The sequence below is a fragment of the Eurypyga helias genome, unplaced genomic scaffold, assembly GCF_000690775.1.
Source record: "Eurypyga helias isolate BGI_N326 unplaced genomic scaffold, ASM69077v1 scaffold13524, whole genome shotgun sequence".
NCBI classification, from domain to species: Eukaryota; Metazoa; Chordata; class Aves; order Eurypygiformes; family Eurypygidae; genus Eurypyga; species Eurypyga helias.
In genome coordinates, this window is record NW_010244415.1 from 1 (window position 1) to 15,538 (window position 15,538).

Consider the following 15,538-nt stretch of genomic DNA (forward strand, 5'->3'; position numbering starts at 1 on the left):
AAAGGGAGTTAACTCTTTCCAGGCTGAATCCAGCACACATGCACATATAAAATACTACTTGGACTACTGCAAGGTATTTCATCCTCTTGGCCTGCACTTCTCCCTCCAACACGTTTAGTTTCCCCTGTACATTCTTCTCTGAAACACTGGTCTGGAAATTAAGGTTTTCTTAGCAGGTGGCAGTAACAGTCACCAGGGTGTGCAGTTTTTCTCCTCTTTTGTGGCCCCATTTACATCTTTCTCCTGCTTCAGGTGTCTGTTGTAATACAGAAGATCTGATCTCCTTTTCGTCCCACTTTCTGCACTGTCAGCAAGTGTTGCTGATGCAAAGTTCCTCCATTGTCAGATATCAGAGAAAGGGTTTTTTGTTAATTTCCCAAAGTGTGTACGCTCTGGATCTCTTTCTGCAAGGTGAGGTATTCATTGGCAGAAGGGGGGATGGGGTTTTTGTCAGTAAAAGCAAATAACAGTATGGGACAGAACTGGGAGATGGCATGTGGATTAATTTAACAGTATCAGTCATTTCCATGCATCTTTAATAAAGTGAAGGGGATGCTCTCGTCTGCCTTTCTGTAGGTGAACCCACTTGTGCAGTCCAGTTGTCCAGCACAACAGTGCTCTTGGTGAAGCACCGTGTGGAACAGAACAAATCAGCCTTAAATGCCTAAGCAAATGGCCTGTGGTCAGCCTGAGTCCTGGTTTGTTCTTGGTAGAAAGTGAGATCATCTTCAGAATGGCTTGATGGTCACACACTGTTTACCTAACCAAAAACCCTCCTTGCAAAGGGGAGGGCAGTGCAGCAGCCGCACTGAAGCGTTCAGTACCCTCCAAGCAATAAAGCCACCAACTCCCTTTCCATTGTGCTGCTGCAGCAGTATGACACAGCTGAAGTCTGAAACTTCCAGCTCTTGCAACAGAATAAACTCAGTCCAGGCATGCTTCTTACATGGTTGCCTTGAAATAATAGAACAACTAATGCTGAAAAATGACTGTCTGTAACTTAATGGGCTGGCTCATCCCTAGCTGTGCCTCTGTGGTCAGGTCTTCATGCTGTGTTGCAGATGCCTGGAAGGCTACACAATGGCGACAGAGGTGGATGCATGCATTTGCCAGGAAGATGGACAGTGGTCTCCTCAAAGTATTTCCTGTTGCCCCAGAAAGTGTCCCCTCCCAGGAAACATCACCCATGTAATCGTGCTTGGGGACAACTTCACTGTGAACACAAACATCACTTTGTCATGTGTAGAAGGCTATACTCTGGTGGGAGCAAGCACATCTACGTGCGAGGTATAGTGTTATTTCCACTGTTTTATTTTGCTGACTTTGTTTAATTTAAGAGTCCTCCTTATGCCTTTGTTAGCTTTTGGCCCTTAATTGCACACAACAAAAAAATTTAAAGCATGTCCTGCAAAATATTACATGCTTGCATCTTGCCCAGTAAGAGCGATTATTAGTTTTCCATATATAGACTTTCAGAACTAGAAATTACTGGTTTCTTCTTCCATCGAAAACAAGGGCTGTCCTTTAGAAAAGCATTCCTTTTATCACATTTCAGGGAATAAATCATGCCCAAGATTTTAAAAAATTATGTCCAAGATTTCGAATGTATTTTGAGGATTGTGTGCAGAGCTTTTTTTTCCCCAGAATAACAGGCAGCACACATTTTAATCCACTGTACAGCTGTAGAAACTTGAATCCTCTGTTGAAAAGCAAACTTCCTCATCAGTTCCGCTAGTAACGTTTTGCTGGATTAGCTGTGGACAACGTTGACTTAAGTGTGTAAATAGAATCTTTGAAGTCACTAAGTCTGCTTATATGAGAAAAGCTGAGCATGCATGTTTTTGCAGAATCAGCACTTCATAAGGACAGGTTTTCCCCTTATTTTGCCGTTTCAAAGACCTGTGGAAGTTGGGAGTGGTGTGTTTGATGTGCCTCTTCAGGTATCAGACTTCCCTTAGAGACTCTGGGACAGCAGCTGAAGCACTCAGTCATGGTGTTAGACATTCAGCCAGGAGAGAAGTACAGAACATGGCATCAGGCAGCTGCAGTTTTCTGTCTTCTGGTGTGTTCCCTGAGTTTCTAGGTGACCTTGTACAAGTAAACTTGCTTCTCCAAGTTTCTATTTCCTCATTTGCTTTTTGTTCTTTTAAGTCTAAGCTGAACATTCTTGCCAAAGCGGAGCTCCAGTCTGTGTTGACATCTTGGAAGTGTTACTAAAGTTTTATTAAAGATTGCACAGATAATATTACGTTAAGCACATCTGTACACCGACAGCCACTGGATGCTTCTACTATGATTTTCCTGACTTCTTCATTTAGATATGAATTAAACATATAAAGTGATGCCTTCACACTTTTTAATTACATTTATTTTTCAGGAGACTGGCATTTGGGTGCCACCGTTTTCTGATGACATCTGCATTCCTGTGTCCTGTGGGACCCCAGAGTCTCCAGAGTATGGATTTGTGGTTGGCTCTAAATACAGTTACAAAGACGTGGTTCTTTATAAATGTGATTCTGGCTATGAATTACAAGTAAGCAAGCTCAGATCTCCAGCATTCTTAAGCCTTTAGTTGTCATTTTCAGCTCTTATAGGATGGCTGTGAGAATGTATTCGATCTGGTCCATATCGATCTATTCCCTTCACTGCCACAGAAGTTGGCTGTCTGCTTTGTTGGTGGTTTTGTCTGTAGAATGCTCCTGATATGTTTGGAATGGTCCTTCAATGACTTAAGGATGTAATTGAAGCAAATAGGAGCATCCTGTTCAGAGATACATGTTCAGCAGATACCTTTCAGTGTTGGGTTTGTTTAAACTGAGGGTTGTTCAGCCCAGAAGAGTTCATTTCTCACGTGCTGCTCTCCTGAACTGGGTCTGTGGTCAGAGTGAGATCATACTCTTCCTTCGATTTCATAATGTCCCCAAGCATTATGTCTGCTGCGTCGCACCTTCCAGATGAAGACCTCCTGATAAACTCCACTGCCCTCACTTGTGTGATACTGCTAGATGGTATGAAAGTGCTATCTCTTGTTTTAGCAAAGAGATTCCAGTGTGTTCAATGGCAGCTTTATTGGCTGATGCAGAAGGGAACAGAGTTCTTCCCTGTCTGTTGCTTTGATTATGAGCACTGGGCTCTTATCCCCACCTGAGCTCTAGAGCAGCACCACTGTCCCATTATCAGGACTGAGTCTAGCCAATTCAGAGCTGCCTCAGGTGTGTTTTCAAAAGCTGCAGTGAATTCCGAAATGAAAGTACGTTGCTGAGGCACAGCAAGGCCTCCACCATCCCCAGGTGACGGAGCAGGGCATGAGCCTCTCCAGGACAGAGGCTGGCTCTTTACGCAGTGTTCTGTGAGTACCCAGCACAATGCAGGATTGTGCTTTCTTTGCACTGTTGTAGCACCAATAATAAATGACAGACTTCGTGCATATGACTTTGTCCAGTCAGGAGTTAATACATTCGGTCACTCAGTATAAAAGTATGGAGAATTTAGACAGTGCCAAGGTAACAATGAATTTGCCATATGTGTAATGTCACTGGGGATGGAGGGGTGGGTTGATATTTAGATAGATCAGCAGAATTGCTGTTTCAAGTTTAGAGGTAATAAGCCAGTACTTTCATACAGTAAAAAGTCCTTCCAAGCTTTGTATTCCATCTTCGCCACCTAGCGTCAATCTGTCTCCCTGCTTTTGAACAGAACTGCTTTTTTTCCTTTGGGAAACAAAGTCCTTTGAGTGGTATACCATACAACACTCATGTCAAACAGCTGCCCTTGTTAATGGGTTTGCTTCGTAATGAAAGTACATTACTTCAAGGCAGAAAGGTAGATGTTGTTCTCCATGTCTTGGAATAAAATAAGAAATAAATTCTGGGCTGGTAGAGTGACTATAAAACCTGTAGATAAGAAAGAAATAACATTATTTATAAACAGATTTTAAGAATTAATGTTTGGGATGTGGTCAAAATCAGTACATTACATTTATATAACACAAGCTTGTACTATTGTTGAAAAAACATTAGTTAGATTTTCTGTGAGTGAGTCCTGGAAGGAGAAAATTTGTCATCATAACCATTCCTGGGAACAAGAATGTTAAAACTAAAAAGAAAGTTGATAGTCCAGGGAGAAGGACAAGAAAAGTGACTACTGGCCCCGCAAACGTCTGGCTAATAAAAAATAACCATCACTTTGCAGGAAGGAGTTCTACCCTAAGCTCTGCTAGTAGAGTTGGGCTGTAGCATTTCACTATCTCTACATGGGTTGCACATGGAGGGAGAATGTCCTGGCCTTGCTGGATACTAGAGCTGATGGGAGAAGAGAATTGACTAAATAAAGTTGAGTCTTGAGCATTTTCTTTCATCTTACAGGGTGATGCAGAACGGACTTGCCAAGAAGACAAGCTTTGGAGTGGCACAGTGCCAGTGTGCAGAAGTACGTACCCCCTGAGCTTATCACTTAATGGTGGTCAGATGTGATAGTACACAACAGAAAACACTAATGGTTATTTTGCTTTATAACTCAGACTGTCTGCATTTGCTGAAAAATGCTAGTTAGTATCACTGATAACAGCCTGGAAGAGTTGCAGAATTGCTGGTGTGTGCAGGTAATAGTGGGAAGGAAATCACTACACCTTTCACTTTGCTTCTTTATCCCTAAGAAAGCTGTGCAGACAGCTTCCAACTTGTAAGTAGTTCTGACACCTGAGGTCATGATTTCTGAGGTCGCTGAGGACCTCTGAGGATGTTCGTTGCCCAGAGTCACAGGTACTTAGCATCCCCAAATGTAACTCTGTGGATACTTGGTCTCAAAGGTAATTCAGTTCTGTGAGATGTGTGATGCCCACTGCCTGCAGTTCCAAAATAAGAGTTGTCTACACAAATACATGGAATTCAGCTGTTGGCTGTAAGTGGCAACAGTGGAGTTTCCTGAGGTTCCCTGCCAGAACAGCTGCTACAGATTTGGGGTTTTAACAGGAACTGGAAGCACCAAGCGTGGTACTGTTCTCCTACTCAGGGGCAGATATCTGAGAATGCCCAGGTCAACACTGTGTTCTCTCCCTGTTTCTCAGAGAAAAATTGTGGAGGAGCTGTGAATAGGACAGGACAGATGCATTATGTTTGATTGCAACATTTCTTGTATTATAGGAGTATCATGTGGACCCCCAGACATGATAGAATATGGATCTGTTCAGGGAGAGGAGTTCCTGTTCGGCAGTGAGGTCTTTTACAGCTGTGACCCTGGCTTTGAGCTACATGGACCAAGCCGAAGGATCTGCCACGTTGACAAAAAGTGGACTCCCACCGCCCCTTCATGCACACGTAAGTAGCAAGCAGAGCAAGATGGTGGCAGTTTTCCAGGAGAGCTGTGGAACAAAATGAGTGCTTTTGCTGGCTTCCTCCCAGTCTTCCCCTCCAGTGGAGGGCTATAACAGGAGGAGCCAGAGGCAAAGCCATCAGAGAAGTTCCCACTGGCAGTTCCTCTCTGATCTGAAGGGAGCTCCTTTTGGCACATTAAAATGGTACAAGGATAGAGTCATCCTCATGTCAGCAGGGGAGGAGCGTGGCCTGCTGTGTTTGATTTGCCTTGCATTGTGGTGTGCAGGGTCTTGGACGTCATGTACTGGGATGGTTCGTCTCTGCCGTGCCAAGGCTAATACATCCTGACCACTCTTTGTCTGGAGATCAAGACTCTGCTCCCTAGGTTCTTACCTTGGCTCTCTGTGCAGCAGAAGGCGATTAATTGTGAGAGCATGGAAAGAAGAATTTATTACTTACTCCATACAGCTTATAAATAAAATGCCAAGATTTTACATTCTTTACCAATAAGTCATTTCCTGTATTCTCACGGTCATGTCGTAGTCCTATCCCGTGCACTCGTCTCTCACTTTTGACCAATTTGCCTAGGCTCCACAGTAAGTGTGGGACAGGGGGTAAGATCCTTCTTAACTGCTGTCATATTTTGGGGCACATCTTGAGATCACCTTCCACTGCATAGGGAGCAAAGGAGACTGCAAATGCAGCCTCTGGCCTGCTCAGAAGAAATGTTCTGGATCACTCTGGTTGAACACATCTCATAGCTTACAACACCATCAGACACATTTGGGCACATTCTCTCTCGGGGGTATGCAGCCTGAACCCCGGGAGAGAGGGCAGGCAAGGCATTGTATAACCCTTCTCCATGTAGTACTTCACAGCTTCTTTCTTCCCATCTTTCCTTAATTCAGCGTGTGAACACGGCTGTCAGTGTGTAACAGATAGAATGGCCTTCATTGTCTGTAAAAAAACAAAACGTTTTCTCCTCTCCTAGGAATCACTTGTGGGCTGCATCCATCAGTAGAAAAAGCAGAGGCCATTTCTACGGGAAGCACTTACAGAAGTAATGTGACCTTTGTGTGCAGCTCTGGATACCATCTTGTTGGGCCACAGAATATCATGTGTCTTGCCAACGGGAGCTGGAGTAAACCCTTGCCGTCATGTGAAGGTAACTGGTTTCATGGCCTGGCACATTCCAGTCTGGGATAGGCAATACCTCCTGCCTTACACAGGCATATCATAGGACCCAGGGATTGAACTGCTTTTGGGAAATGGTTCTGTAATGTGAAAAATGAAATATGTCACAAGGAGCACTGCCTGTTTCCAAGCCAGAAAGAGCTTTTTTCCTAAGGTTTTAATCTGCAGTTTAACAGTTTAATGAGACATGAGGTTATTTGCTATCTCAGAAAATCAAACCCCTGCAAAAAGTGGTGGACTGCAAGGACAAGTGACTTTTCTCTCAGTGGCATTCTGTAGTGTGCTGGTTTCAGTTGGGGCAGAGTTGATTTTCTTTACAGTAGCTAGTATGAGGCTGTGCTTTGGATATGTGTGGAGAAGAGTACTGGTAACAGTGGTGTTCTCAGTTGTTGCTGAGGAGTGTTTGTACCAAGTCCAGCACTTTCCGGTTTCTGGTGCTGTCCCTGTGTTCCCAGATTCTTCCCTACAAGCAGCTGGGTGGGGACATGGTCAGGACGGCTGGCCCGGACTGGCCACGGGGTATTTCACTCCATGAAACATCACGCTCAGTGTATGGGTTGGGGATTGGGTGAGGGGTGGGCTCTCTCTCCCTCCCCCGCTCTCTCTCTTGGTCAGTTGGTGGGTGATCAGCAGCTGTACCATTTGTTTTCTTTTCCGTTACTTTCATTACACAGTACTGATGGTCTTACTGCTGTCATTATTGTATTTCATTTACTTTCAATGATTAGATTGCTCTTCTCTCAGCTTCCTTGTCTCACGAGCTTCCTTGTCTTTTCCACTGATTCTCTTCCTCCACTGGGAGAGGGGGGAAGTGAGCAAGTGGCTGCGTGGTGCTTGGTTGCTGGCTGGGATTAAAACACTACATGTAGTCAATCATTAAGTTGATACTCTTTTTCTGAACTTTGGGCCCCAAGGACAGCCTAAACAGCTCAGCCTTTAACCTCCACTCTCCTCACATGAACAAACACCATGAACGCAGGATGTGTACCGTTTTGCAAATCACTGCTTTCAGGTGCTCCCTCAGGTCCCTTTGCTCATGCCTCAAAGCAGAATGAATGCCCAGCAAGAAGGGTCTGTGTCACATGGGGTGGGTGGAAACAAGGCTGCCAACAGAAAAACAGAACAAAAACCTACAGTCCCACGTTTGAACAGATAGCCAGTATTGTGGATGACTATTCAAAACGTAAAGCACGCCTAAGTTTACTAAACTGCAGTATCATGAACTTTTGAGTACGAGTGCTTTCCATTCCTTTGCCATGACAATACAAAGTCTGAGTTTCACTCTTTTCCTTTCCTTTCATAAAGACTAGCTCATTTCTTCCCCATCACACTTCCTTTCAGTCTGTACTTGTCCCTGCTGCATATTCCTCATGTCTCCCGACATGACCCAGCCTCCTTCTTGCTTTCCATAGTTGCTCCTGGCATTCTTAGATGGAGCCGAGATGTTGATGTCTCCACACCCAGCTGCACACACAGATTCAGGGGCAACCAGCTTGCTGTGACAGGTTCACCAGAGTGAGACAGATAATGATCTTGCACTCAAGGCAGATGTTAGGTTCCTGCATGAGGGCTAAGGACCACCATATTCAGTGTTGGGCAACCACACAGTGCACAGATCACTGCGCACTACGGTGCCCTAATGCTCTGCAGACGTTATGGTAGCAAGCTGGAAAGCTGACAGAGAACACCACATCAGAGAGGAGGTGTCTAATACCTAGCCAGGCAACCTAAGAAAAGTCACAGAGTGCTGAACAGATGTCAAGAAGGGTATGTTGAACAAGGTTGAGCACAGCCACTTCAACTCCTCTGTTCCTCTTGCCTGACAGCCTTGTGTCTGTCCGACAGTTTAATCTTTAGTCACCCCGTTACACAGACCACCTAGGAAAATCAAACGGAAAATAGAAGGCAGAACAGAATCTCTTGTGATGCAGTGGTAACCTCCCTTGGACTGTCTGCCTGCTGGCTTCCAGCAACATGGCTGAGAATCTTGAGGGGAGCAATTAGTAATATAAATATCTGCATCTTGCACCAAACCCATCCTGCATCTCATCTGGTATTCCTTGTCAGGTGAAAGGAAGGCACAAAGGGCTGTGAGTTTCCGGGGTATCTCTCAGTGGCAAGAAAGAACCATTTCCATGTTCTGCCCCACTGACCCCTGTGTGAAGTCATAAATGTGTCCTCTCCTCCCCAGCACTGACATATTTTGCTGACCTGAAAAACATGTGCTGTGGCTTTTCTCCATCACTGGGAGGAGCTCCTTCCCTAACTTGGCTACATTTCCTTCCCAGGGCTACTGAACTCTCTCTCAGTGGTGATTTATTAGTCTATGGCTGCTACTTTAAACATACTTTGTGAGTAATTCAGGAAGTGTTCAAAGTCCAGGTCTGATATCAAGCTGAATTAATGAGAGCTCTTCCTTTGCAGAGACCAGATGCAGAGTTCCAGTTCCCTTGCTGAATGGGAAGGTGATTTATGAAAACAGTACAGTTGGCAGTACAATAGCATACGTCTGCGAGAGGGGATACAGCTTGGAAGGGGAACCTGTGGCAGAATGCACAAGAGATGGAAGATGGAGTAGTGCCTTGCCGCTCTGTAAACGTGTGTATTTGCTCTGTAACGAAAAAATGGTCCCAGTTTGTAAGCACTAACAGCTAGGCCGCTCTTCATTTAAACTGACAGCAGACAAGAACAACTTCCCCAGATCGTTGTGGAAATGTACTGTAATTTTATTCTGGAGTGGCCCTTAACAGAATATGTCACTTGTAGTTTAACAAATTGGTTTGGCCTACACTGGGAGATTCGTTGGTGTGCATCCATCCCGTTTTGACAGAGGAGCAAAGGGAGCAGTTACTTAGTCATGTGAAAGCATTACCATGTTTTGAGTGTATTTTTGTGACAGTAAAAGAACGAGCTGTGTTCTGCGTAGCTCCCTTTAGTTGGAAAGCTGACATAAACCAGAGTCAGTTGTAGTTAGCCACTTGATAAATGAGGAGCAGGTGAGAGAAGAGTTTGGAGAAGGCAAAAGGGAGACTATATTCCAGTCTACAACTGACTACTGGGAGGGCGTAGAGAAAAAAGCCATGCTCTTGTCAGAGTGCACAGGGGTAGGATGAGAGGCAATGGACACAAGTTGCAACAAAGGAAATTCTGATAAGGTATTTGAAGAAACTTTTCACCATGGTAGCTGTCAAACACAGGAACAGGGACCTAGAGAGGACATGAAATCTCCATCCTTGGAGATACTCAAATTTCAGCTGGTCAAGTCCCAGAGCAACCTCTGACCTAGTTGGCCCTGCTTTGAGGAAGAGGTTGGACTCCATGGCTGTATAAATTATGCTCTGATTCTGTGAAATAGCACCTTACACACGTGTGCTGTGCATGCACACGCACAACAGCCTTCCTTGTTGCTCTGTGTGTTTGTAACTAATTTTAAGATCTACCGTAGTCTTAGGGTGATTAATTGAGGCATTTCATTTCTGTATTACAAAGTACTCCCAGGATTTTAGTTGCAGGAAATTGGCATCAATCTCTGCGGAATATAGAGTCCAACCTTTTCCACATTCATCATGACATCTGTAGACCATGCAAAAGTAGCTCAGCAAGTTTACCGCCAGCAATAAATAAGATTGTCAGAGAAATTCTAAACTCTAATGAATGTTATTTCAAGTCTCTGCTCAAACACCTGGATTTTTGCTGCTCTTTATTGGTCTGGCCCCTCAGAACCAGAAGTAGGATAGGTCTGGCTCATTTTTGTTGTAAGGTTATGGTAAATGGGAAGGACAGGAGTGGTTTGATAGTAACAAGTAGGATATTACCCACTTCAATCCTCAATGTGTCTTCTGCTGGCATCAGTAAATTATGGTAGCAAGCCGTGTGACAGCAGAGAATCAAGCCTTTTATTATGATTTTATGACCCAAATCTCCTAACTTTACATCAAATTAAAAATTGGACTTGTGTGCAGCATCCCTTTCTGTTACTTTTCAGATGTTTTGGTTTTGAAATTTGGAGAAACTATTCTGAAGTTTTCTCTCCCTTCCTTCCATCCCATTTTCCTCCCTTCTCCTTTTCCCTCACACCCTTTCTTTGAACAGCAAACCCTTGTCCTGTGCCTTTCATAATCCCAGAGAATGCCGTTCTGTCCGAGGTGGATTTTTATGTTGGTCAGAATGTAACCATCAGGTGCAGGGAAGGCTACCAGCTGAAAGGGCAGTCTGTGATCACCTGTAATGCTGATGAGACCTGGACTCCAGCAACAGCTAAGTGTGAAAGTAAGTACGTGGGATGCAGTGCTGCAGGGGCTTGGTACTTTCCGTAGGGCTGGTGAGCACAGCTCTATCACACCGGAGCATGACAGCGCAGGCGTGTCAGCAGGGCTCTCCGCCTGGATACAGTTGTTCTGGAATAAGAGAGCTCTTGTCTGTTACTGCCATGTGGAGAGGTGGGTCACTCTGAGAGATCAAGACACATAAACGCAACATAAGCAGCTCTACAGAAGAGCTGTTTCTTCTTTCTTTCTAACAGCGTTGCTTCTTTAAAATGTTCCAGAATATGTCTGTGTGGGTTCACAATCCAAGAGCACTTGTCCTACTTTCAATTAGGTCCTACTGTAATTTTCTTCTCAATTTACCTTTTGCAAGCAGTGGAGCTCAGATTGGTGTTGGATACCCTAAATATGCTGAGAATGATTCCTGTGAGATCATGGGTGATGAGACAAGGGTTGATTGTAGGGGGAGATGCTGCCTTTTACTGTATTTATGGACACTGAAAGAAGTCATAGTGACCTTTTGCAAGCATCTCTGGAAGTTTTTTGGCTTCTTGCAAGCAATATTGTTTAGTTCAGACAATGACATCACCTAACTCTACAAACTCAGTCTCACGCACATGCTGGGACCATCTGAAAGTTCCTGGCCTTTATGGTGGATATAGCCATTGTTGTGTTACCTGAAACTGCTGCTCCTGGCCATCTCCCTGCTCACTGGGTGTACATACAGGTTCTCCCTGTGAGTGTCTGCACCATGAAGGAGTCCTACTTGCCCATTTCCCATCAGAGGTGTCTCTCTGGCACCTCCCACGTCCTGTGTGCAAAGTGCTGTGTCCAGGGTTAGAAATTGTGTCGTGTAGACATCGCAGCTCACCAGCCTCTGGGTGATTTCTTTTGTTTAGAGATATCTTGCGGCCCCCCAGCTCACACTGAGAATGCTCTGATTCGTGGTAGCTTCTATCAGTATGGAGACATGGTCACCTATTCATGCTACAGTGGGTACATGCTGGAGGGGCCCCTGCGGAGCATTTGCGTAGAAAATGGAACATGGACAACACCACCTACCTGCAAAGGTAAGTCTTTCTTATGAACAGGAGCATATCTCAACTTGCCATAAGCATGGAGGTGTCATCCTAGCTGCAATTTTGCTGGTTTCAGTGCAGCCATGGTTTCACACGTTTAAAGTGACGAGTGTTGCTTTAATTCCAAGTCAAAGAGAGGGCTTCCACAATTTTTCTCTTTAGTCCTTGCTGGTCTTACAGTGTCTTTTGCTACAAAGCTGTATCCCACACCTAACATCCTCTTTTCCCGCATCTTTTGTGAGAAAGTGACAGAACCTGTCATCTTTCTGACATGCTGAGCTGTTTCAGATAAGCACTGCCAGTCATTTTTTCACAGTCAAAGGTCAAGCACTGTAGAAAACAAAAGTAAGAGATCCAGCAGGTGCTTAGTTTCTGACTGTCATGACAGCTTGGCAGCTCCTGAAAAGTGTTTTGTAATAAAATACTTAAGGATAGGTTGATACAGCTCACTAAATAATGCATAAGTACTGCAGAAAATTCATGGTTTTAACAAAATACCAAATACGAAGTCTAGCCATTCCACCTTTGCCGTGCCAGTAGGCAAATGTCACTTTTTGGTTCATCGAGCTAAAAAATTAACTTCCTTGTAATTTAAACAAGTGAATTAACTCCTCTACAGAGAAGATTCAAATTAATAAGTTTTGAACAGAAAATGGGCAAAAATAGGACAAAACATAGAAGAGTTGATAAACTAAACTAGTTAAAACCAGATATAAGCATCCTTAAACACTAACTTAAAACCAAGGATGAGGTGTAGCAAAAGGGTTCCAGGGTCACAGGTTTTTGATGGAAGAGGCTTTTCCACCTGCCATTTCCATATCGGAAGCTTGACCAGCCTTCTGCTGCTAGGTATCTGTAGAGCACTGAGTTAGCTGCACCCTGAAGTTTTATCTCAGATGTTGTAATAATAGCCGTACTACAGACTGAGCCATAGGCATTTTGTTTAAAAATGTGGGTATTAAAAGCAAAAAACTTGAGGGGGTATCAGTGGCCAGTCAGAAGCAACCTAAGCTCAAGAACTCCCACAGAAGAGGAGGGAGCAAAATACTCAGCTGGGAACATGAGAGCCATCATCAAAGTTGTCAGGTCAGCCTCTCTCCTGCAAGTCTCAGCTCCCCATGTCAAAAACAGAAGCAACAATGCTGCCTCCCTCCTTGGCGATCTCCTGTCTAGGTCAGAAACCCTTTGGAGACGGAGGATTCTGTACAGTGCTAAGGCTAATTGGGGTCCCCTCATGTAGTTCTTTTATATGAATTCTGATGGCAAAATATTATTAATGTTAAGAGCTAGACAAGGGGAGTTGCCCCGCTCGGTGAAAGCAGACACTCTGTTAGAATTCCTGTGCCTGATAGTTATCATTGCCTTGCCTGAGGATCATGGATCAGTAGATCATTTTGAGGAGACCCAGAGCCAAAGAAGCGGGCATGCAACTCCTGAACACTACAGGAATAGAGAAGCTGCATCTGACAGATGGGTTTCTCCTGGTTATGTGACTATGGCTACCACTGCCATGAAGAATCACCTGTTGAGTAGCCAAGTAGAGAAGATTTACAGTAAAAGCACCTGAGTGACTTCAGATGCCAAGAGCTATCCAAAAGTCCTGTTAAAATTTACGCTCCCAAAGCACCCAACCCTTTCTGAAACGTGTCTCTCTATTTCTTTCTAAACTGTGGTGGCTATAGAATTCAGGGTGTCTGCATAATAGCTACTCTACCTCAGCTAGGATTCATTAGTGAAATTATTGGGATATTATCTTTTCAGATTGCCGGATTCTTCAACCTCCCCTTTAATATTGCCAGCTTTACTTTTTATTCTTATTTAATATTTATTAGTTACACAGAATCCTATTTTATGCTGAGGGCTATAGTTTTCCTCTGAGAGGTTCTTGCCACTGGTTACTAGCAAGCTGGAAGGGCTGATCAACAAAGCACTGCCAAACGTGCCCTGTTTGCAACACCACAGAGTCCACTGGGTCTGTTCAGAGGGATAAGTATTAGGGAAAATTATTTTAAAAAATTAAGTGGTGAGGTGGACATACGATCAGGGTGTAGTGCAGGAAAGCAAAGTAGAATAACCTGTCTTTTGGTGTATTAAGGGAGAGACATAACAATTCCCCCCCCCCCCCACCTTATAAAAGAGAAACTAAAAAGGACCAAAGATGTTTCTGAGAGGATCGACCTGTGTTTTCATGACACATGTCAAAATAATCTTTCAAAACTGCTTTATAATTCATTTGGGAGATTTGCCTAACAAAAGGCCTACAGGACCCAAGCCTTTGTGGTCTACATCAGAAGCAACATGAAAGCACTCCTGGTAATGACTCATGCTGCATTTTGTGTTTTTGGCTCCGTGAGTTGAAAATTAATGTGTCCTAAGCCAGCCTGAAATGTTCTGGCCCGGTTGAACAGGTTAGTTAACGTAGATATTATAATTAAAAAGCAGACTTCGTTAGCTGCTTTGGGAGAGCTCTCACCACAACTGCACTTTCCTGAATCACTGCTGGTTAGAGGCTGCAGGCCAGATTCTGATCTGAGTTTCAGGAGTGAGAAGTATTAGCCTGCATCTGCCAATTGTAAACACCCGCAGGACTCGGCAGGCTGGGCAGATGTACACAGCTTGTCTAACTGCCACTTTTTCTCACTTGAAATGCTCTAAATCCTGTGTTGTCTGTTTGCCCTCTGCCCACATCTTGCTGACTGGGAGTGGTCAGCATGGACCTGCTGACCCAAAAGTTTGTACCCTGTTAGCAAACCGGGCAGCTGAGGCATGGAGGAAATTGTTCACGTGCAACCACAGGAAGGCTTTCTGGCAAAGCTGAGAACAGATATCGGAAATTACTTTTTCCCTTTCTTACCATTTGTCTTGCCACAGTGTAAAGCTTTTGTGTCCATGTATTTACAAGGGGATCATATCAGAGATTAAGACTGACGCTTGTGAGATCTACTGCCACAAACGGAAGTCACAGTTAATGGTTCCCATTCTCTCCCCAGCACATCAGGACTGCATTTGCCCTGCTTGCTTTTACAATAGCAGAAAAAGAGAATGACATCCCAGCTTAACTTCCTGCCCCAAGACTTTCTCTGGTCTTGTCTGTCGAGCGAAGAATAATCCCCACAGCTACAGACAGAGAGTCTCTGCCTGCAGAATTGGTGTATAACAAGTGCACACCTAGGGACGATACTGTCTTACTCATTCGGTTTCACAACCAGGGCCTGGGCAGAAATCCAGAAAAAGACTCTCTGCCTGAGATCCTGGATCGCTACGCGGGATGGAGTTGCCATCCAAAGCAATTTCTGTAACTCTCAAAATATCCGCATCTTCTCCCTTGAAACAGAGGGAGAAAGTACATTTCAGATACCATTCTTCATGGGCTTTGAATTTAACGTGGGATATCATTTATACAAAATCTTCCACCTCCCATCCATTATACATGCACGGCATATCATTTAAGTGGTGTGGCTCACACAAAGCTTTGAATGGTTTTTGATTCAACTTAGGTAATTTTTCATTGCACAAAGGAAATCTGTTCGGCACACTATTCTGCTTTAGTCAACACGCAGAGACAAGCTGTCTTACATGTTGTAAGCTTACAACAAAAATTATTTAAAATACCTGTTAAAATATTGCAAATTCTGTGAAAGTGCCAGGGCCTAAGGTCTCTTCTCATTCTCATTATCAGCTGGCATTT

General features: G+C 44.1%; 1 protein-coding gene across 1 annotated transcript; it reads left to right on the forward strand.

Moving 5' to 3' along the window:
* Positions 1–1,080: 1,080 nt before the first annotated feature.
* LOC104508209 (sushi, von Willebrand factor type A, EGF and pentraxin domain-containing protein 1-like) lies at positions 1,081–11,841 on the forward strand (the record flags this gene model as incomplete). The annotated part of the gene is made up of 6 exons (XM_010149750.1): positions 1,081–1,287; positions 2,378–2,533; positions 4,365–4,428; positions 6,304–6,477; positions 10,599–10,775; positions 11,671–11,841. Coding segments are annotated over exons 1-6 (949 nt in total), but the record flags the coding sequence as incomplete, so codon positions are not given.
* Positions 11,842–15,538: the final 3,697 nt, after the last annotated feature.